General features: G+C 44.8%; 1 protein-coding gene across 1 annotated transcript in view; it reads right to left on the reverse strand.

The window, feature by feature from the left end:
• LOC108918543 (rho GTPase-activating protein 6-like) overlaps positions 1–21,400 on the reverse strand; it is an 81,793-nt gene extending 60,393 nt beyond the window's left edge. The window contains exon 1 of the mRNA XM_029258027.1: positions 20,020–21,400. Within this exon, the coding sequence (XP_029113860.1) occupies positions 20,020–20,523 (504 nt within the window). The 5' untranslated portion in view covers positions 20,524–21,400. The remainder of the gene's footprint in view (positions 1–20,019) is intronic.
• Between the last annotated feature and the right edge of the window lie 2,686 nt (positions 21,401–24,086).

The raw sequence follows: 24,086 nt of genomic DNA on the forward strand, positions 1-24,086 counted from the left end.
ATAAAAGAGTTAATGGGACACAAAAGGAGGAGCTAAGAAAATAGCGAAAAATCATCTATCTATCTATCTATCTATCTAATCTAATCTTCTGGAGCAACATCAACTCAGACCATGACTGGGGAACACAGTGTCAATAATAAACGTACAGTGTATACTTCGAGGGTGGCGCGGTGGTGCAGTGGGTTGGACCACAGTCCTGCTCTCCGGTGGGTCTGGGGTTCAAGTCCCGCTTGGGGTGCCTTGCGACGGACTGGCGTCCCGTCCTGGGTGTGTCCCCTTCCCCCTCTGGCCTTACGCCCTGTGTTGCCGGGTAGGCTCCGGTTCCCCGTGACCCCGTATGGGATAAGCGGTTCTGAAAATGTGTGTGTGTATACTTCGACAATATATAGTATAGCACAGGGGGAAAAAAAAAAAAATTACTTTTTTTTACACAGTTACAGGGATAAGGGATCTATCTGTTTTGTTGTTGTTGCAGCGAAAGGTTTGTGACTTACAAATAATACAGACCTGCAATGGTAAAAAAGAAAATAAAATACCACCAATGTAAACCAGAAGCACAGACATGGTGGGTTAAAAAGACAGGCTGAGAGAGAGGCATCCCCAAGAGGTCATCATTGTGAGAACTGAATAACACACACACTCCTCAGACTCATTCTATTTATAGCACTGAAGACGTGTGGCTGTTTTCTGAGGGCTTTTCTCTCTCTCGCCACTGTTTGTAGATTTCTCAGGGTGGGGCTTTGCTCCAGCTTTGAAGGCTACGAGGTGTTGCTGTGAAACCAAAACTCTTGGGGACACGAGTAACGTGCTCCTCCGGTCGTGTTCACAGAAGGGCCTTAGTCAGAGTGGAAGCTTTGATGGAGAATTTAATTTTGCAATCACCAAAAAGAGAAAAAAGTGACAATAAGAGAGCCGAAGTCATGCAAAAACAGATTTGCTCTGAATACAGAGTGAAGAAAAATCAATAAGAAACCAAAAGAAGATGCTGTACGATGTGCAACAGGCTTGTAAATGTGGAAATTCAGTCATTTTTCAGTAAACAGTGTAGCCCATGTACCTTTGAACAAGAAAGGCTGCTAACTCAGATGAATTAATTATTTCCCTATAAAATACAGGGCCACTTTAACTTAAAATAATAATTAGGCAAATGATTGACTAAAGGAAGCACAGGAGGAGATTCATTGCAATGAAATATCTGTTGAAATTCTCATGAGGGATGAAGGCTCAGCTTTGGGAATGTAGCCAAGGAGTTCAGATCAGATCATGTTCTTCAGCTACAAGAGGCCGGAGTCAGGGATTACTTCATGTAAACCAGATGTCCCTCCTCTTCTTTTTTGACCCACCAGTTTAATGCCCAGCCGTTCCACTGAGTTTCTCAACAAAAGAAAGCCTGCAGAAAAATACGGGAACCACAAACTGAATAAAATAGAGCTAATAATCAAAGAATCTGATCCAAGTGCCAATTAATATAAGTTGTTTAGCAGGCAGATAAAATAGGCTTCCTTCTACACTGACTGCAAATTGTTTTTCAAACTGTATGTCATTTTATTCTTTCATCACGGATTTTAGCCAACACCTTTGTCCAAGATCACTCAACCTCTTAGGTTTGTATACTAAGCTACTTACTTTGATTTATCCCTTTATATGGCTAGGTAATTTCTACTGTATGAACTGTAAGGACCTTCCATTATCAGGAGTACTATAGTTAGAACTGGAATTTGAGGTCTGGACCTGCAGTTTCAGTATGATGGCTCTAAGCACTATGCTACCTGCTGACCCCCAAAAATGGACATTTGGGCAGCGCGCTGCTGGAGCTGGAAGATGTTTGGGTCTTACCAACCCAGAGTTAAGCTCCACAGAGCTGCAGGACCAAACACAGTGGTGTCCCCAATCATAGTTTCTGCCACCATCCTTTGATGAGTGAGCTCAGTTATCTGTGTCAAAAAATCTGCAGACCTTAGCTGACTCCAACGTCATGCTACATCTCAGCCTGATCTGGGTGCACACAGTCCGATAGCCTATCGACAAACATCTTCTCACCGCTTCCATTTTGTCTCTGCCATCCATCATTGCGGTGAAAGTCATCGAGTTTTTTATTTATCCTGTTGCTAAGCACACACTGCTGTGGAGAGTGAGTTATGAAGTGTGCACTTTGCACAGCTAGATGCTTTCTTGAAGCAGTTCAGTTCAAGGATCCTTCTCAGGGGAGGAGTGTTGAATAAGCGTGATGGCAACAGTTGTATGATGATGCTGTTCCACGACGACCTTGTCCGTTATCCCATGAGGTTGTTTTGGCAAACAACAGGCCCCGGTGTTTTCATCAATTACATATAAATGCATTTCATTCCACTTCACCTTCTGCCTTAATTGAAAAAGAAAAAATAAAAACTGATGCTATAAGGCAATGCAATATTCACTGCATTGTTTTCCCCAGAATTACTATATTAATATATTAATACCAAGGGGTCCTGTTTTGCTAAACAGGCTAACAATTTCTATACAAATGGACAAAAGTGCATGCAGTTACATTTCTCCTTGTGCAGATCCTACAAAACATCTGCACAGGCACAGTAAACTGAATCCAGAAAAATAAAAAAATGTGTTTTCTTCTTGTAAAGTGTCCTGCTCAGTCTCAGCTCATGCTCAGGTTTATTCCACTTTATGCCAAACAAGCCTCATAAAAGAGAAAGTTGGACGGGATCGTATTGGGACTGACGAAATGCACTGGTACTAATGTACCGTGTTCAAGAGGATGAAAATAAAACAACTGTCAAAATGTTATTGCGGCGGTCTCTTAGATACATAAGGTACACACAAACAGAGACACACATTTGAATTCCTCAGACACGTAGCTGTGGACAGTTCATTTAAATAAACTGGACTGGGTGACCTGGAATAAGGTGTCCTTATCAGTTAATATGATGAGCTGAAAAATCCCTTAGTATGTGTCCCACAGAATCCACATCTGTACCACTAATGTGCTCTCTGGTGTTCAGAAAACTTGATCCATAAGGTAATTTTGGCAAAGAATCCTTTGAGTCTTTACTGGCCAGATACAGATTTAGCTTTACAGAGTCCACATACCATATGCAACCAGACAAGAACTAAAAAGAGCAAAAAATAAATATTGTCATTCCTTATGTGTTCGATACCTTTACTATAAATAAATAAAATAAATAAATAAATCAATAGAAACAATTCAAGATTTACGGGTTGACTTTGAAGTCACACATCTGTGACAAAGCACAATAAATGCACACAATATATAATGTCTCCATATTAGCTATACAGGTGGTCCCCGACTTCTGATGGGGTTACGTTCCGCAAAACCCATCGTAAGTCGAAAATGCATTTAATGCACCTAACCTACCAAACATCATAGCCTCGCGTATGTGCGATGGCCATTACGGGCTTGCCGCCTTCATGCTGGACAATTATCTCGTTTCTCCTCAAGAGTAATTACCTTCTTCTTCTTCTTCCCACCAGTAGCAGGAGACACAGATGGGCGTTTCTGTGACATTATGGATGCACAATACACAGCGTAGATACGGGGGGTATCTGTATAGCTACCGCGTGACAGACTGGGAGATGCGGATCGTTGCCGCTGCCCAGCATTGCGAGAGAGTATCGTACCACATATAGCTTGCCCGGCAAAAAATCTAAATTTAAAATTTGAAGTACAGATTGTACTGAATGTCTATTGCCAGCTCTCCATCGTAAAGTCAAAAAATCGAAAGTCGAACCGTTGTAAGTCAAGCAGCATCTGTACACACAAAAAAAGCCCCCCAAAAAAACAGTCAGGCTTGCAAAGCACTTTTAATTTTCCACTGTGTGAAGAACAAATACTTAACTTCATTTACGCTACAAAACTGTATAAATACATAAACGACTGTAACTAACGTACCATAAAAAAAACCTGACACTGTGACTCGACCTGGACAAAAGTGTTAGCTGAAGGACAATAATAAACATTTAATGAGAACAGGAATTGCAACAGCAACTGCAAGTCAGTCTATTCCCTTTAATTACAGACATGAGTCCATGATTCTTAACACAAACCTCTCTGATATTGCATATTTTTAACATTTCTGAAAATATGAATTGCCAGCAACATTGTGAACACGCAATACTAGAATATGTATGGTAATTATAGTTTTTAATAGTAAAATCCTTGCCTTACAGATGCTTCTGTTCCCTTATTTGGAAACAGCCAGTTTACTGATCTTAATCTTAATCAAACAGATTAAGGCTCAGGGTCCTGAGGATGGAGGTGTGTGTGGGAACAGTGGGTATTACAAACACCATGGAAAACTAGCGGCTGTGTTTTAAAGCAGCCCTGCTTTGCGAACCACAGGAAATGAAAAGAGCGATCTGATGAGGAATGCCCATCAGAAGGGAATGCTGTGTTTGCCTAGGTTGGAGGATTTTGGAGGGATTTCAGTTTTACGTCTCATCATCTGCATGCCATGTCTAAGTCCAGGCACTCTGCAGAGCCTTTGTGCAGACAGCCGTCAGAATCACATCCATTACAGCAATGAAGAGAAGCATGTATGCAGCACACACATGAAATACATATTTAATGCATTTACCAATTACTTACTTGTTTTCCATGTAAACCACTTTGCGTTCTGAAAGAAAAAGAAGGACTGGCATTTCAAAGGAAAAAAAGGTCCAGATCCAGAAGGGCTGTGATATTTCACAAAGGAAATGGGGGGCTCACTAAACAGACAGGTCTGATCTTTGTCAGAAGGTCTGAATTCAATTTTGCAAATGTCACTTCCGGACAAGAGATAAACAGAAATATGACTGAGATTTCTCTGAGAGCTACTTGAACAAATTTTCTTCAGAAATGCCCTTGAAAAAGGAGCCAGTGTTTATGGATGTTAACTGTAACTTTTTGCTCTCATGCATGTAAAACATGTTAATCTAAAGCCACTTATCTACACTGTAGGATATTTGCATAACTGCATATTTCCATAACTGATGTTTAAACAAATACTTAGAAGGGGACTTTCCAGACCATTTTGACACACTCAGTAAAACCAGGGTAAACCACCTTTATCGTGTGTGAAATGGCTATAAGCTCCCAGGATCAGCAGCAGTTGATGGTCCTTCTGCTCAGTTTGGTCCATTCTACTCTGAATCGCAGCAAGCACGTTGTCAGCAACTGCTTTTTAATCATAACGTATAACAGCTGATGGATAATGGTTAGTCCTGGCATCTTATAATCGAAAGACCAGATCTGATTCTCATCTCCTGCTGTAGTACAAGCTTAAGCAAGGTACTTACGCAGAATTACTCTGGTGAATTACCCAGCAGTCTATATTGGTAAAATTGTGAGTAGATTAGTTTACAAAGCTTACATTTTAGGTAAGGAGGAACTCAAAACTCACAACTGCTGAATATCTCTCAACACTCACTTCTCCCCTGATCTCCTGTGTGCACCATGAACGTGTACTGCGTTATCCGTTTGTCAAAAAATCAAAAAAACAAAAAAAACCACGGTAGCCTATATGCAGCTACTTGTGTAATGTGTGTTAGTTTATACAGTGGTGTGACACAAACACACTGTACTTCAAGAATCGTGTGTCTGCAACTAGATCTCCCAGTGGTTGGTGTAATGCATTGTTGTGCTGTTTTCTGAGATGTACACCATTCTATAGAAAGCGTCTGCTAAATGAATAAATGTATGTGTAATTGTATAGTGTGAAACCTATCATTTATTGTGAGCTCCCACAACCTGGAGCTAAATAAATAGAGAGCCACCACATAAGATCATTGCAACAAAGAAAAAAACCACACACGGAAGAGCCACCAACAATCTAAAGGTCAGGTGTCCTGGCAAAAAAAGACACCTTTCACCTTCCATTTGCAAAGAAAGGGTTAGCAGTACAGTGAAATGAAAACAACCACCAGAATCTTTGTCCAGACAACCAGGCAAACTCAACTGTCCAAGTGTCTTAAGTGTCCATGGGTAAATGGAAACTAATGCCAATTTCCTTGTCCAGACAGCCACGAAGAGTTGTCAGTGTCAGTGAAAACTTCTCCTCTAGACAGTCTGCCAACTTTATTGATCACAGCCTTCTTCCTGGTGTCATCAGTAAAACGTATACACACACACACACACACACACACACACACACACACACACACACTGTCTGAACCGCTTGTCCCATATGGGGTCGCGGGGAGCCGGAGCCTAACCCGGCAACAGAGGGCGTAAGGCCGGACGGGGAGGGGACACACCCAGGACGGGATGCCAGTCCATAGCAAGGCACTCCAAGCGGGACTCGAATCCCAGACCCACCGGAGAGCAGGACCCAGTCCAACCCACTGCGCCACCGTGCCCCCCCATCAGTAAAACATTATACCACAATGTGAGCACATCATAGAAGATGTTCGATAGATGTTATAGCAGTTTTTTGTCTTGAAAGCCTTTGGTGTGAATTCAACAGCTTGTCCAAATCAGGCATGTAGAAACTCAATAGATACAGTGGAAATGAAAAAAAATTGGCAAAATGAATCATGAACTACATAAATATTCTGGGGGATACATTACACTTGCGTGACCACTGAGGGGGTCACGTCCCTCCCAACCACCTCTTGACACAAATGAATCCATATTCCCGCAGAGCAACTTCCAGTGACTGCATGGAGAAAATATGTTATTGTCAACTTTCACATGCAGCACCTCAAAATGAGTCTGTAAAACAAATGCTATACCTGGTAAAACTAAATTATGAAATTATTTAAACAATAACAAATTATTCTGAAGTGAAACCAATCAAGTGACAGATCTTACTGCATAAATATTAAAGGTTGCATGAAGAGCTAGATCAGTTGTTTATTAATTAATTTATTTATTTATTCATGTTCATAAAGCAAAACTTCTACAATATCAAGCTGTCTTTCAGTTTATGAACGTGCCAGAATTTTAGCAGATAAGCCACACTTCAATCAGGGATCAAGGAGCAGAGATATTATTAGCAAACTAGCAGCCTAGATTTGTGAAATATGTGACCCTGTTATATATAGTCGACTAAATCAGTCAGCGTTGCAGAGCCATGCAAAAATTTTCAAATGTTTTTTTTTAATGGGGTTGAAATTCAACAGACTTTTAAAAATGCTGCTTTTTGGTGCATAACATTTTGAGGTAAAGTCAGACCAGACAAGACTTTTAAAGGCCATACAAAACATGAGGGAAGCTGTTACTTCGTCTTCATCTAATTTTTATCTCCGACAGAGCGTTTTGCTTTGTAATGTCAAGAATTGCTATCCTTATTTTTATTGTAGATTCAAAAGCAGAATATTGATTTTGTGATGTACCTGAAAATACCACAGTCAGTTTTTAAAAATATAATGAAATTAATGTCAATCAGAGCAGGAAAAAATGTGAGCGCTTCAATATCCAGTTTCATCAATACAGTACCATATACTGCTTACGCTGGTAATGACTACAGTAAGAACCAAAACAATTAAGAAAGTGTATAACTCTACCCAGGCTATTAGTCTTTAATGAAAATGAAAGCAGTAAAATAATGAAATAATACAAAGTAAAAAAATGTTATGGACTCTTATGGATCTGTTAGTCTTCAGGTCTAAGTGAATTTAGACCTGAAGACTAACAGATCCATAAGAGTCCATAACATTTTCTTGCCATATCCGGGTTAAAGCTAATAATGTCTAAATTGCAAGACATTCAATATTTATTCTGAGAAAAAAGCTTCTTCAGCTGTGAATCCAGCCAAGAGCACTTGAAATTGTTGTTCTATACTTGTACCAATCAAGAATCATCATTCAGCAAGCAGAGCTCAGGATCACAACTCATGCACACACACACACACACATTTTCAGAACCGCTTGTCCCATACGGGGTCACGGGGAACCGGAGCCTACCCGGTAACACAGGGCGTAAGGCCGGAGGGGGAGGGGACACACCCAGGATGGGACGCCAGTCCGTCGCAAGGCACCCCAAGTGGGACTCGAACCCCAGACCCACCGGAGAGCAGGACCGTGGTCCAACCCACTGCGCCACCACACCCCCCACAACTCATGCAAACTCTCAAAAATTGTTCCTGTTTGGAGGACGCTCCCAAAACGTGTTTATGAGATGAAATTACTTGTAAATTTATGTCGACACATTTACACAGCATAGCAGTCACTTATGCTCTGTATGGATACATTTAAGCCACATGAGCTGATGTGATGTTTATGTTCTTGTGATCTTGGAAATATCTCAGCGATGTCTGACCATATGGTTTCCTGGCTTGGTCTTAAACCCATTTTCTGGTTTCTTTTCCCATATTATTTCTTTGGGAAGGTTCTTAAAAAGTGTAACGAGTTGTGTATGAATGCTACAGCTGCACAGGGGTTGGTATGGGGTATCCTCACTTTTGTATAGAGTGCTGATGTGAGGGAATGTTCTAAGTCATCCTATACTGTTCATTGCCAATTTCAGTTTTAATTTTTTTTTTTTTCATGAACTTAGAACATACCATATGTAAGTTATCATATCACAGCTGCTTTTTGATCTTAGCCATGGCTTTGTCATGGAAAGGCAGCCAATGATATCATTCCCTGGAGAGCAACTAACCTTGTTAAAGCTTGAGTCTTTGGAAGCACGTGAAGCTCCCATGCTGTAATTTTCACTTTTTCTTTAATTTATTTCTTTTATATTTTCTGGCCCAGTTCGGCTTACAAAGACCTCTGTAACACAGGAAAATACCTCTGTCCTTTTTACATCAAACATTACCACTATAAACATGAAAGTTTTATATTTCATCAGCACTGGTGGCCTAATAAAGCCTTTGTAATGTGCAATATTGTGCTTATCACTTCCTCTTGACAATGATTTAAATCCTCTTAAACTGTAGCAGCTGGAAACGGTCAGACCTACAAGTTTCCAAGCCTAAATCAAATATATGTGCCATGAGTCCCCTGGCGAGAAAGTGCTACTTTTATTAAATGTGAAACCTGCTCATCAAAATCCATGAACTATATTCACCTGATGCCCAATGCTATTAAGCCTCTTCCTTCCACTGAGCTCTGCTCACACACAAGCACACGCACACACACACACACACACACACACACACACACACACACACACACACACACACACACACACACAAGCACACACCAAAACAATGAGTAATGATGAGGGCAGAGGCTCCGTTTTGATGTGGAGCAATGGTTATGAGAGCAAGCTGCAGGTGCCACCAGTTTCCAAGGAACTGAGAAGCTTTGGTACAGACGGGTAATTAATGGCAGGACTGGGTGCACAACGTGTGCATGCCATGCCTTTCACCCTTGCAAGAACAAATTAAAATCATATCTTCTGCAGAACATAGAAACATCACCATGGTAGTTCCACTTCAAAAGTAAAGAAGACAGTGAACACACGCTACCTGTACTTAGTGACTAATGAAGCTGTTCTTTCTTTAAGCAGTGATGGTCATAATAATTATTAACATAGTGGAGAATACAGAAAAGATGGAAGATACAAAGGGAAATTGGGTAACTGGAGAAAGAGGGCCCAAATATGTATCCCTTCCTGGCCCGAGCACTGCAGCTTGTTCAAATTAAGCACTGATTGAGTGCATATGTTTTAAGCCAGAGCACAGTGACCTCCCAAGTGGATTAGGGGACGTTAGCGCTCTCCCTAAATGTGGCCTCTGTCACTCTTTCATTACGAGAGAGAGGGAAAAATTGGTCAGGGTGTCTTAGCTGCTCTACACAGTTTTAACTTCACTGGTATGTTGGCTGCCCACAGGCCAAGAATTGTCTTAGATGAAAGCGGTCATACCTCTCCAGCAGGCCCTTAGGTCTTCTGACCACAGCCAGAAAGGAAGGTATAGTCAGTAATGACATGAATCAAAGAAGCACACATCAGTTGGCCTCAGCTTCCAGGTAGGAGTGTGATCATTACATGACTACCAAGGTGTGCTGAATTTCAAACTATTAATGTGTGGATGAAGAACAGAGAATAAAAAAAGTGGAAGGAAAGCCTGAGAATGAAGAATATGCTTGTGTATGTAATAAGGATGAAGCATGGGAACCACCTCAGGCAATGCAAGTTTAAACCTCCTGCTACAGTTCTGTACATTGAACTAAAATGAGGGGCCGATTCTCCTCGTGCCAAAATCTTTAGGAAAACACATGCTCAGCAGCCTGCTAGAGGCCAGCCATTCCCTGTGGTTAAGATAAGCACACTCTGGTGTCTGGTACAATGGACCTCAGTGTCCCGAAGTCCAGATGGCCTTTGAATGGATACATGTGGATTCACAGTGTTATGACTGGAGTGTGCCTGGGTATCCTCACCGTCAATGCTCTAGGGTTCAGGCTGAGTGACGCTTTCACGGGTACTTGGGCCAACCCGTGGGCTATGACTCCTTTCCGAGAAAACACCTCCAAACCTGCAATCTCTGCACTGCATTCTAAGCATCACTCCTACTAACTGAACACCTTCATCTTCCAGACAGTAATGCATACAGAAGAGAGAAACCTGGAAATGATATAGGGAGTTTGCTTACCTTTGACTCTGCTTTCACAGTACAGTCAGTATTAGTGAGGTTTCTTGAAAGTATTATGCTTTCTAACCAAACTTTACACAAGTCCTCTTGGTTAAAAAGACAAAGCTGTGAAGAAGAACTTATTTTCTCATCTTGCAACTACTCATCCTATGCAGGTAATAAACACGAAAGAGGATGCTGGAGTCACCAGAACAGACGTTTTTTTGGCAAGCAAATAAAATCACCCACTTTGCAAATCTGCCTCACTTTTCAGAAGGAAAGAAAAGAGTTAATCACGCGTACACAACAATATACAGTATCTTACACTTTCACACCAACTGAAACATCTCATATTTGCTCCTCACTCATGTGGAGTGCCCTAACTGAAGTGCACTTTGAGGAAAGCTGCAAAAGAGAAAGTTCTGGCTGACGATCACACAAGCTGTATAAGTGGGTAAATCACTGTAACTGTATAGATACAACAGACGTATCATTGAAAGGTGCTTTGAAGTTGACGAGTGAGCAATGAATGACAACACTGAAAATGAATGCTGAAAAAAAGTACTGATCATTTCCGGTGCAGCAGATGAGCTCCTTCCATTGGAGTTTGGATTTGACGGCTGCAGGTTTGAATCCTGCATCCTGCTGTAGTATTTTAAATTGCTCCCTTTAAAAAAAATATTCGGCTGTATAAATGGGTAAATAATTGCAGGTGGTTTATAACGTTGTCATTTTGGAGAAAAGCATGAGCTAAATGAATAATTGTAATGAAAGTGGTGGAATGACTGCCCCCTCTCACTCAGAACTGCGGAAACTCTGTCCACATTCAAGAAGGGTCTGAAAACTCACCTTTTCCGGACTCATTTCGCCCATGATCTCTCAAGCTCATATTTGGTGTAAATGTTCATGCACCATAACTTCATGAACATCCCCAGATAAGCATTTACACAGCCGCTAATCCTGTATTGTATGTAAATGTTTGTGTACCTTTAAAAAAAAAAAAATTGTAGGAAGGTTATCAGGAATCGTCTATTCAGAATTTTATGCAGCTACTCATGTGATGAACATCGGTGCTTCAAGTAGAAAGAAACAAACTAGGTTTACTCTGTAGCTATGTCTCTTTCTCCTAATGTAATGCACAAATTGTATTTTCTCTGAGATGTGCATCACTTTGGAGAAAAGCGTCTGCTAAATGAATAAATGTAAAAGTAATGTAATGAAAGCAGAGGTTTGACATCTGGGCCTCACGGCACATGGACGCAGACTCTCCATGTTTGACACCGCTCGCAAATCCACGCGAGGCGATTTTCGAATCTGCAACACATTTTTGCAACTCACTAGCATGTGAAATGTTTCCATTTAAGCTGAAGGGCTACACAAACTTAGAGAGAAGTGAGAGCAAGCGGTTTGTATCGCCATGTTAATGACGACGGCCACACGTAACTGTCACGCCCTCCACTGCGACACAACGAGGAACACCTGTGGCGGATCAAGAGACGGGCACATAAAAGGAGAGCTCGGAGCGCAGACAGACGCAGAACCTTGTTCAGCCTTGCTCGCATCTCTCTCATCGGCTTCCGTACCTCTCTCGCCTTCTCAAATTACCCGTCGTCATCCTCGTTTCCCTGTTCCTTCTCCTGCATCTCCACATCTCCCTGGCTTTTCTCGACTTCTTGCCTGTGTACTGGATTATGATTCTCAGACTCTCCCTTCGGATTACGTTAGCACATTGGTCACCATTTGCCTGTTTCCTCAACCATGTCGTTTAGATTTCCCCTTGAGAAAACTTCCTGTGCCCCGCACTTGGGTCCGGCGCTTCCGCTTTGGAAGGACACCGTGACAGAAGGTTCTGCCTTGAAAACAGACCCAGCGAGGCATCAGCGCTACCAGCATGCGCTTGCCTCTCAGGGGGGCGTTGCTGGGAGCACATGACAGGCTCTTGGCCACCTGACTAATGCTTTCCAGGACGTGGTAAGCGTGCTGCAGGAAAAGGGACTGATCGCGCTGGCCGACCGGTCCCAAAAGAACCTGTCCCGCCAGTGCCGCCTCCCAAACACGACCGCCGGCTGGTCACCCCGTCAAGGTATGATGGCACCTCGTCCCAATGCATGGGTTTTCTTATGCAGTGCGAGCTCATATTTGCCAGTTTGCCACAGGTGTATAGCTCAGACCAAAGCCGAGTGACTTACCTGATCTCTATCCTGACGGGCTGGGCACAGAACTGGGCCACTGCCACATGAGGAAGCTAGTCCCGGGGCTCTTACGAGGGCTTCAAAGCCCGCTTCCAAGAAGTGTTTGGGCTTCCCCGCACCGACCAAGTCGCCAGAGAACACCTCTTGGACCTGGAGCAAGGCAACCGCTCAGCAGCTGATTATGTGGTGGAGTTCAGAGCCCTGGCAGAGCTCAGCGGCTGGGACAAGACTGCCCTGCACCTGTTTTCAGCATGGACTGAATCCCAGGCTACGAAAGGAACTGGCGTTCCGGGGTGAGAGATGGACGCTGGATCAGTTCATTGAAACTGCCATAGCGCTGGTCAACCTCGCCCAACACCGGCTCTGAACGGACGCCACAATCCCCAAGAGAAGGCCGACCCCATGCAGCTCGGACACGGTCACCTCACCTCCGCAGAATGGCTGTCCAAGCTCCAGCGCCGCCTCTGTCTCTACTGTGGGAACCCGGTCCACCCCGAGTCCCAGGTGAGTGGAACGCTCCAATGTAACTGTCTCACGGTATCCGTTGTTCTATCCTGGGGCAAGTACTCTGTGGAAACCCAAGCACTGGTAGACTCAGGGGCGGCCAGTTGTTTTATGGACACAGGGTTCGCCAAGACACACCGCATGCCTAGGTGCCAGTGTACAATTCAGATGAGAGTGAGTGCACTGGACGGACAACCTGGGAGACAGGGCTTTGTCGGCACCCAGACTGAACCCATCCACTTGGGGGTGGGGGCCTGCCGCAAAAAACAGGTGCAGTTTTACCTTATCGCTACTCCCGAGACCCCAGTACTCCTCGATTTTCCATGGCTCGCTCTGCATGACCCTGTCTTTAAGTGGAGTACGGGCGAGTTGGTGTCTTGGGGACCGCAATGTGAAGGGAACTGCTCGTGGCTTCCATGCAGGGACACTTCGGTTGAGTGTTCTGACTCTCCCCCACAGGTGAACATACCCTCCGAGTATCAAGACCTGGCTGAAGTGTTCAGCAAAGAGCAGGCAGCAGTGCTGCCTCCACATCAGCCCTGGGACTGTGCCATAGACCTCCTCCCGGGAGCGACATATCCCTGGGGCCGGGTCTACCTGCTCTCCATACCCATGCAACAGGCCATGCAGCAGCACATCTCAGAAGCCCTCTTAGCAAGTATCATTTGCCCGTCCACATCACCCGCTGCGGCCGGGTTCTTTTTCATCAAGAAGAAGGATGGGGCCTCCGCCCGTATAGATTACCAGGGGTTGAACAGCATAACTGTTAAATACCCTCACCCATTGCCCCTTATCATCGCAGCCCTAGAATACGTCCACTGAGCGCGGTGGTTCACCAAGCTGGATCTGCACAGTGCCTATAATCTGGTAAGAATTCGCAAGGGCAATGAGTGGAAGACTGCTTTTAGCACTGCCTTGGGCCACTACAAATATCTAGTCATGCCTTTCGGTCTTGCTAACGCTCCCAGTGTGTTCCACACCTTTGTTAACCATGTCCTCGAGGACCTCGCCAATCATGAGGTATTGCTCTACCCGGACGACATTCTCATCTACTCCCCGTCTGTGGAATAGCATATGGCCCTGGTCTGGCAGGTCCTACAGCAGTTATTAAAACACCACTTCTTTGTCAAGGCTAAAAGTGCCAATTCCAAACGCAGGTCTCATTCTTGGGCTTCATTCTCAGCAAGGACGGAGTGGCCATGGACCTGAATATGGTAAGTGCGGTCTTCCACTGGCCACAGCTGACCACAGCGAAGGCCCTTCAGAAGTTCTTGGGGTTTGCCAATTTTTATCGCCGTTTCATTCGGGCATTTAGTACTCTAGCCACCATTGTGAAGACCACCATAATGACCATCGTGGATAGAGTTTCCAAGGCATGCCGTCTGGTACCCCTCCCCAAGTTCCGGACCACGCTGAAAATTGCAGCGCTCCTCCTGTTCCTCCAGTGTTTCGCCTCTTTGGGTTGCCGGAGGACATCGTGTCTGACCGGGGGCCACAGTTCACCTCCTGGTTATGGAAGGTGTTCTGGCAGATGTTAGGAGTGTCCGTGAGTCTGATATCGGGTACCATCCTCAGGCTAATGGGCAGGAGGAATGATTCCCCCAGGATATAAGCCGCTTATTGGGCAGCTACTGCACTGATTAGCCATGGCAGTGGGTGCAATACTTATCGTGGGCCGAGTACGCACAAAACATCCTGCCTCATGTAGCCACAGGATGCTCTCCATTCCAGTGCATGTTGGGGTACCAGCCCCCGTTGTTTCCGTGGCAACCCGATTCCAGCAACGTGCCGGCTGTGGACGCCTCGTACAAAGCCAGTGCAGAAGTCTGGCGTACCATTCGATGACACCTTCTCCACAGCCAGACCCAGGTTAAGTGGCAGATGGACCGCTGGTGATGTCCACTTTCCTTCGTACCCGGCCAGAGGCCGGCTGTCCACCAAGGGACTCCGGGGGCCCTACCTCTCCAAGAAACTCCGCCCCCGATACTTTGGGCCCTTCAAGGTGCTCCGCTGCATCATTCCGGTATCCTACCACCTCCAGCTGACTCCACACTTGCGGATCCACCCGACGTTCCATGCTTCCTTCCTCAAGCTCTGTGGCACCTCACTACACCAACCGCAGCTTGACTCACTACCACCGCTGCCCTCGCGGGATGGGGATGCCCCCGCCTAGGCGGTGAGGGTGTTATTGGATTCCTGTCAATGGGGTGGGGTCCTCCAGTACCTGGTCAATTGGGAAGGCTATGGGCCAGAGGAGCAGTGCTGGGTGGCCGCATGGGATGTGTTGGACCCTGACATGATCTCAGCTTTCCACAGGGACCATCCGGACTGCCTCGTGCCCAGAGCCAGGGGGGCAGTCTCCAGCCCGTCGTAAGCAGCAGGGGCCGCACGTGAAGGGGGGGGAACTTTCACGCCCTCCGCAGCAACACAACTAGCAAGACCTGCAACGGATCAAGAGACGGGCACATAAAAAGAGAGCTCGGAGCACAGATGGACGCAGAACCTTGTTCGGCCTTGCTACTTGCTCACATCTCTCTCATCGGCTTTTGTACCTCTCCTGCCTTCCTAGATTGCCCGTCCTCGTTTCCCTGTTCCTTCTCCTGTGTCTCCACATCTCCCTGCCTTTTCTCAACTTCTTGCCTGTGTACTGGATTACAATTCTCGGACTCTCCTTTTGGATTACGTTAGCACATCGGTGACCATTTGCCTGTTTCTTCGACCATGTCATTTGGATTTCCCCTTTAAAAAACTTCCTGTGCTCTGCACTTGGGTCCACGCTTCCGCTCCAGTAGAACACCGTGACAGTAACAAACTGTAATCTGTTCATACTGTAAGCCACACACTCACTCAACTCAGGGCCTCCCTGCGTGGGGAGCGAAGGAACATGTGGGGCTGTGCACAAGTTCGGGTCATTTCCTGTTGTTATTTTCTGAGAAGTAATGAATACCAAAAAACAATGTTTCAAGAAAATGACGATCCCATAGAAGGAATGCTGAATCCATTTTCAAGAGGTTCAGTGCACGGTAACAGCTGAACTGCGAGTACGAAAAAATACATCCTTGTGAACACAATGGTAAAAATCTATTCAGTAACCACAATCTATAAAAAAATAAGAGTTGTGTATCAACCAAAATCCTCAAGTCCCTGTTCCCTGCCCTCTCTCCCTCCCTCTCTCCCCCAGATTTCTGCACTGTCCTTCTCTCTCAATGTGCTTATTTACAATATGTGGGTCACAAAGGTAGGTTAAAAACTACATGTTTCACTGAACATTACATGTGGACTGGAAGTAGCTCAAAGGCACTTTAAGTCCAACTTCATTTTCAGGAGCATCGGAGCGAGTAAGCCATGTGTGAAAGTGCATTATTGGAAAGATTTGTAAGGAGCACTTATCTTCATGGACACCTGGAATTATGAAGTATCATTTCCATTTCAAAGGATTTGCACTTATGGCTCGTAATCAGAAACACATGATCCCCATTCCTAAAACCTGATTACCTGAAGCTCTCTTGAGTGCCGATGCTTTTTTACCACATACCCCAACAGGAAGCAGAGGTAGAACTTCAGATATTTCGAAGGCAGCGAATGAAGCAGTAGTTGAAGAACTGGTGCTGTGACTTAACTTCTAAAGGTTCAAGTCATAAGGCTGATAACTGGACAACACATATTCTAAGGGGTGATTTACTTTAGTGAAATACAGTATTCCTGACAAAATCTTTTAAAAATTGATGAAAAAAGTTATGCAAGTCGCTTTATAAAATAGGCTCGGCAAATTATGCAAAGAAGCAGCAAATTGTATCAAGTATACAAATAAAGACATACGTGCACTTTCGAGATGAAAATAAGATTCTTTAAAAAGGGAAAGAAACTTGTCAAGATGGTTTATTTCACTGCAACACATAACCCAAATAGCGAACCGACGGCTGCTCAGGGGAGTAAATACAGAGGTATTGTATAACTCTTATTGCCCACTACGTAAGGATACAGCAGCGCAGCAGGTTTCGCTGGGTCCTGCTCTCTGTGGGGTCTGGGGTTTGAGTCCTGCTTGGAGTGCCTTGTGTTGGACTGGTGTCCTGTCCTCAGTGTGTTGCCTCCCCCTCCAGTCTTGGGCCCTGTGTTGCCGGGTTAGGCTCTGGTTCACTGCGACCTCCCCCTTGGGACAAGCGATTTCAGACTGTTTGTGTGTGTTATTGCCCACTAAGAGAGTGTACCACACAGAAGAAATGTATGGCTCTCTCCACAGAGTCACAGCTCAGTCTAGCCTTTTCCATTCTATTTTGGATAAAGCAATGTTTCCTCAACTGTTGCTCAAACAACCCAAACACAAAGACTAAACTCTTTTAGGTCTAATACTGGAATAATGAAACAGACAAACTTATCTGATAAAGATGATGAGTAAAGCGTCATCCAAAGCTAATTAACAAATGCCAAACTACCTCAAATTCATAACTATAAAGCACAAATAACCATAAGAAGAAAATGGATGGGTTACAGCTCCACTTAAACCTTTAAATTTTTAAAGTTTAAAATTAATAATTAAAAGTTTCATCCTGCCAACACATACAATAACACGTTACTGAAAATACAGTACACACACATTCTCTGAACTGCTTGTCCCATACGGGGTCGCAGGGAACCAGAGCCTACCCGGCAACACAGGGCGTAAGGCCGGAGAGGGAGGGGACACACCCAGGACGGGACGCCAGTCCGCCAAAAGGCACCGCAAGCAGGACTCGAACCCCAGACCCACTGGAAAGCAGGACCCGGTCCAACCCACTGCGCCACTGCGCCCCCGCAAAATACAGTACAAATGTTGGTAAATAATACAATCAAGTGTTCCAAGCATTACATACCATCTGGGCCACAAAACAAAACAGATGCTTTATTGTGGTGTACATTTATTTAAATGGTTGTCTTATAGTCTACAGACTTCACAACTGGGGCAAGACATGAAAAGGCACGAACAGTATCACGACTTCGCCTCTTATACTTGAGTGTTGTGATTGCATCATGACCTGTCTCGTCACTTTTCGAATTTATTAGCGGTGCTTTCATACACACACACACACACACACACACACACACACACACACACACATAACATAACTGTGTTTACATTACACCTCTTATAAATGCTGTATAAAAGATAGATTGACCAGTTAAACAGAACATAACTGCCACTGAAATCTAGTCCTGGATTTCCGAAGGAACTCATATTTTGGAGGTCCCCTCCACTACGTTTAGGAAACATCTGAAATAAGTAGTTCCAGTTCTTCTGTCAGCATTAAAATGCACAGAACTAATCAGAATCTAAAGTGTGATGAAAAGCAGAGACAGCTGTGATTCTCATGGCATGAACTTGGTGACCTCCACGATATAATGAAACACCGACGGGACGCCGTGTTTATCTGACAACTTGTCAAAACATGTGAGTGTCTTTCCAGCAGCTTCCAGGACCAGGTCAGTTTCTACTTTCAGGAGGACTCTGCACACTGCTCAGAATGAATGTTCTACTGTCCTCACGCTCCTTCCCTAATTTTAGCCAAAATACTTTCAAATCACTGCTTAATGGGTTACAATAACCACTGAACTGTATTACTCTACTTCTGAAAGACACACATGGACAACTAATACACTAGTGATTATATCTACGGGGCAATAAAACATGTAAAAATGCCCCTATCTAGTTTAGGAGCACCGAGTATATTATTACAATCTCTAAATCCTGCTGATCTATCTAGAAAGAATGGGAATGTATTTTAACGTCACTACAGTACACATCAGCAGCATAATGCCATGAAGATGTGTTTGCAGGATCAGCAAGTAGAGAGAAACCTCCCTGCACGAATGAAGACAAACCAAGTTCCTTTTTGCACATAACGCACATCCAGACCTTTCAGCTACACAGTCAGTACGGAATGCCATCGACTATTCTATTTGTCCCTGGAAGTAGCACTAAAAATAGCCGCCAAATACGTTTCTGCTGGAATTTCATTATCTGCATAGCTGCCATAGTGTATATTAATTGAGGGATGTTTTTAGCCGTAAGAAATTTTGCCATGACCTCGCTTGGCAAGGAGAGGGTCGTTTTACTCCTGCGCTTCCTTCTCGAAGTCGGTTTTTATTCTCAATCTTCATTCTCTTTCTATACTATATATATATACACAATACACAACATACTTTTTGGTGAACCGATAGATAGATAGATGGGGTCCATGTTATAGAACACATACATATAACACACAAGGAGTAGTGTGTGTGTGTTCATACTGTGTGTTTACTGTATACCGTGTACTGTACTGTGTATATTTATTGTTTATATTTATTATGTTTATATATTTATTGTTACTGTGTAGGTAACTCTGAGTTGTTTCAATGTAACACCGTAGTCCTGGATGAACGTTGTTTCGTGTCACTCTACTGTACCAGCTGTATGTGGTTGGAATGACAATAAACTAAAGCCACTTTGACTTTTGACTTTGTTTGTGTAACTGCCATGTCCTGAAGAGACTCTGTGTTAGGCACCCTTGTCAATTTGCAAGTATCGACTGTCACTGTTAACATTAATAGTCGCCTAGTATAATCTGGTATCTGTAACGGAACTGTACCGATTGACGGCGCGCGATCTCGTACACAGTTACTGCAGTACACTGGCTGGTGTATGAGTGAAGCTTGCGCTTTCGGCCACTTCTGCCCCCTTTATTCATCGCGGACCGAACTTCCCGGCGGGACCGCTGGGGAGGGAGGGAGGGAGGAAGGAAAGGAGGGACACCGCTCACGACCGCTCGCACGCGTCACCTGGCTGGCGCTCTCACCTCGGACCTCCACGCGGCGCACGGCTGCGCGCCGGACCCCTGCAGCTTCCTCTGGAGCCACCTGCGCGGCGAGAAGATGGAGCTCGTGCTGCCGGGCGGCGTGATCGCGGGGCTCCTGGCCAGGAAGGACAGCTCCCAGGGGGCCCCCCGCTTGGCAGCGCGCACGTCGTAGTCGAAGTGGAAGGCGGCGGACGGGGACACCTGGAGTGGGGTGGACGGGCTGGAGAAGGACGAGGGTTTGAACCTGGGCGCCTTGCCGCGCAGCTCCAGCCTGGAGGAGGACAGGCAGTCGGAGAAGCTCTGCGCCGAGCACAGGGCACCAGAGGCGTCCCGCGAACATGCTGCACACTCCGGCGGCGGCCCGGGCTCCGCATCGCTGCTGCCGTAGTTGCGTATGAGCGCCGGGTCCAGGCTGCGCGTCTGCCGCAGCTTTCGCTTCGAGGAGCTTTTGGCTGCTGGAGAGGAGCAGGAGAAGACGCTGTGCAGGAGCCCTTGAGCGGACATCTTCTTGCCGGCGTCGCCTCTCTTATTCGTCGTCCCTTCGCGCTGGATTCCTCGCCGAGAAGCTCTCCGGACGGCTCTTCAACCAAGGCGTCGTTGGACCGCTGCAGTGACACCACCACCACCATCGTCCGCCTCCGCTATCGGCATCGCAGCCATCCATGGGTTCCGTCGTGGACACCGTCCTCCGATGGACTCCGCACTGGAAGGCTGGCATGTGCAGGAAGGACAAGGAGCGAGTTGAGTTCTCCCGCGGACTCCACGTACTGACTGTACTGTATTCCTGGAGCCACACTGCCTCACTTTGGCTGAACGGAGCGCTGGACCTTCTTCCGAGAGCGGCCGATCTGTACCTGGCTGGGATCCTCCTGGGGGGGCCGGCGGAGTGGGTGGGGCAAACAAGTGCAGGTGCGCTTTTGAAAATGACACTCTCACAAGTAAGGTAAAGGAATGCGCTTACATTCATTCATTTAGCTGACACTTTCCCCCAAAGCAACTTACCCTCTTAAATTACCTCCCGTTATTTAACCCCTAAGGGAGCGCTGATAAAGTGGTGAATGACCCAGCAGCTCTGGATGCAACTGATAATATCCGTCACATACAGACAGGCTAAAAGTAAAGAGCAGAAAAGGAGGCAGTGCTGCTCTGAGATCAACGCCATTGATTTGGCCTGGTTTGCAGGATCTTCGAAATGTTCCTCTCGAGCACCCAAGACATCATCTTATGGGAAATAATAAAGTGGACTCTTCAAAGTATACATAGGTTGCCTTAACAACTGTAGTTTTATACCTATGCAATTAACTACTTATACAATTAAGACCCATACAGGAGTTGTAGGAGGCATCTATTTTAAAACAAGCTAAAAAAAATTGCGGCTGATGACACACACATTTTACATGAGAACTTTGACATGTTGCCCTCAGGGAGACGATTTAGAATTTTGATGTGTAAATCAAATCGTTACAAGAATTCTTTTGTGCAAACTGCAGTTAAATTATTAAATACGGAATTCCAAAACTGAGGTTTTAGACTGGTAGGTTTTTAAACTTTTAATGTTATTAATTTTTTTCTTTTTTTTTTTAATTATTTTTTAATTGTATGTTTCGGCATGCATTGTTTTATGTGAGTCCAATGTTGCGCACTGGCCGTGTCATAGTGTCCAAGACAAATTTCCCTGGGAAGAGACAATAAAGTGTATTCTATTCTATCTGACACTTTTCTTTAGAGGAACTCATAGTTTCAAAGGTTACAATTATTTACCCATTTTTACAGCTGGGTAATTGTAATTTCAGGGTAAGTACATTGCTCAAGGATTCAACAGCTGGAGGTGGGGGGATCACACTTGCAACCTTTGGACCCCAAGGTTTTAGCTATAACCACTGCACTACTGGCTGTCCTTGGCTTTACCTCTCTAGTGTCAAACTGATGGATCAGCTTTTACTGTAACAGTGTTGTTGGCACAGCCATCTCTGCGTTTGAGAAGTGGTAAATAGATTATACTTAACGGAGGTAACAAAGTACACGCTCACACCATCGGTTTGCTTAAACCGGAAGGGGGGAACATTTATTTTTACATACGTGCTTCATCAGAACACATCACGCACAACAAAGGTCATGTGATCGATACTTCACCAACATGAGAGCACACTGAATAGAATCTCCAACAAGTGTGTACGTATTTGTGCGACAGGAAGATTTATTAAGAACATCCACCTTACACCACTTATGCCAGTTTATTCTGTCCATCAACACAGAGTGTTGAAGTTTTATAAATATTAAAGGTTTCGATTTCTAAGGCTCTTGATTTGTGCTGATGCTTATTTTTGAATTGTGCTGTCATATGGTCAGTTTTTCATTCGTTCTGTCAGCTGATAATTATTATTATTATGGTTATTATTTTACCGATAAAGGAACCTTGATAGAGTATTCCTTGTGCTCTGAGCTACTGTGTTTCTCTGTAAACTTCATACTTGTAAAGGCTCATTATTTCAGTGAGAACCACTGAGAAAGAGTATTCAACAATGATTACAGAATGAAAGTGAAAAACAGGATGTACATCATGATGTGTTGCACCCGAACCCATCACTGTCACTTACATTTCTAGCATGGGAAGCGCAATGGAGCGAGTTCGTCCCACTTTCAGTAAATTTTAAACTCTGGGAAATGAGGAGTGACCAGTTGACCTCTTTACTGACATTTATTTATTTTATTATTTATGTCATCACATGGTGCGGTGGTGCAGTGGGTTGGACTGGGTCCTGCTCTCCAGTGGGTCTGGGATTCGAGTCCCGCTTGGGGTGCCATGCGACGGATTGGTGTCCTGTCTTGGGTGTGTCCCCTCCCCCTGCAGCCTTTTGCCCTGTGTTGCCAGGTTGGGCTCTGGCTCCCCGTGACCCCATATGGGACAAGCGGTTCAGACAATGTGTGTGTGTCATCACATCATGTTATGAAGCAAGGTAAACTGAGTAAAGGTAAATTTTCAGGTTTAAACTGTTTATTTTATTTATTGATTTATTTTTGGATGTAATTCACCACTGCTATGCTGATGATACCCAACTCTTCCTCTCCTTTCCACCTGGTGCGTCAGACATCCCCGCACGCATCCCCGCCTGCCTATCGGACATCTCTTCATGGATGTATGATCACCACCTCCAACTCAACCTCTCCAAAACAGAGATTCTTTACCTCGCAGCTGGCCTGTCCTCCTGTCACCACCTCTCGATCAAACTGGACACCTCACTCATTTCGCCTAGCTCCTTCGCTAAGAGTCTGGGAGTAACGATTGATGCAAGTCTGTCATTCTCTCAACATATCGAAACCACGACCCAGTCCTGCAGATACAGACCTTCCCCTGTCCCTCAGAACTGCGGAAATTGTTTTCAGGAAGGGTCTGAATGCCCACCTTTTCCAGATTCACTTCGCCCAAGATCTCTCCAGCTCATCTGTGGTGTAACTGTTCATAACTCCAGAAGCATCCCCAGATACAACCTTCAGCCATTACTCCGGTATTGTACTGCTCATTAGTGTATCTTATAATATTTAATAAAAATAAATAAACAAAGAAATAAAGAAAAAAAATTGGTGTGGGTATCGGGATTTGTCTATCCTGTGTCTTATGCACCTACTTGAACGATGAACCTCGGTGCAGCAAGTGGTAGGGAACAAACTAGGTTTGCTTGAGACTTTCATGTCTGCAGCTATGTCTCTTTCTCTCAATGTAATGCATAAATTGTACTTTTGCTGAGATGTACGTCGCTCTGGACAAAAGCGTCTGCTAAATGAAGAATTCCCCCATTTTTGTTTATAGTACCTCGATAGTGATGTGAAGAGGATCCTCTCTCAGCCTAGGTCCAGATGGCCAAGAGAGAGAGGCAGGTCAGTGAAAAAGTTAAGGCTGGTGTGGAAGGGACCATTTCTTTTCTTTTGTGCTCAGTTCCAGCAAATGCCAAGGCGAACACATCAGTCTTGTGAGGTGTAAGACAGCCGAGGAGACCATTGCGCAGGCTGCCTGTCTCACTGTGTCTGGACTTCCACAGTAAAGTGTTTGTCCCTCCGAGTTCTACTGT

The sequence above is a fragment of the Scleropages formosus genome, chromosome 14 (genome assembly GCF_900964775.1).
Source record: "Scleropages formosus chromosome 14, fSclFor1.1, whole genome shotgun sequence".
Taxonomy (NCBI): Eukaryota; Metazoa; Chordata; class Actinopteri; order Osteoglossiformes; family Osteoglossidae; genus Scleropages; species Scleropages formosus.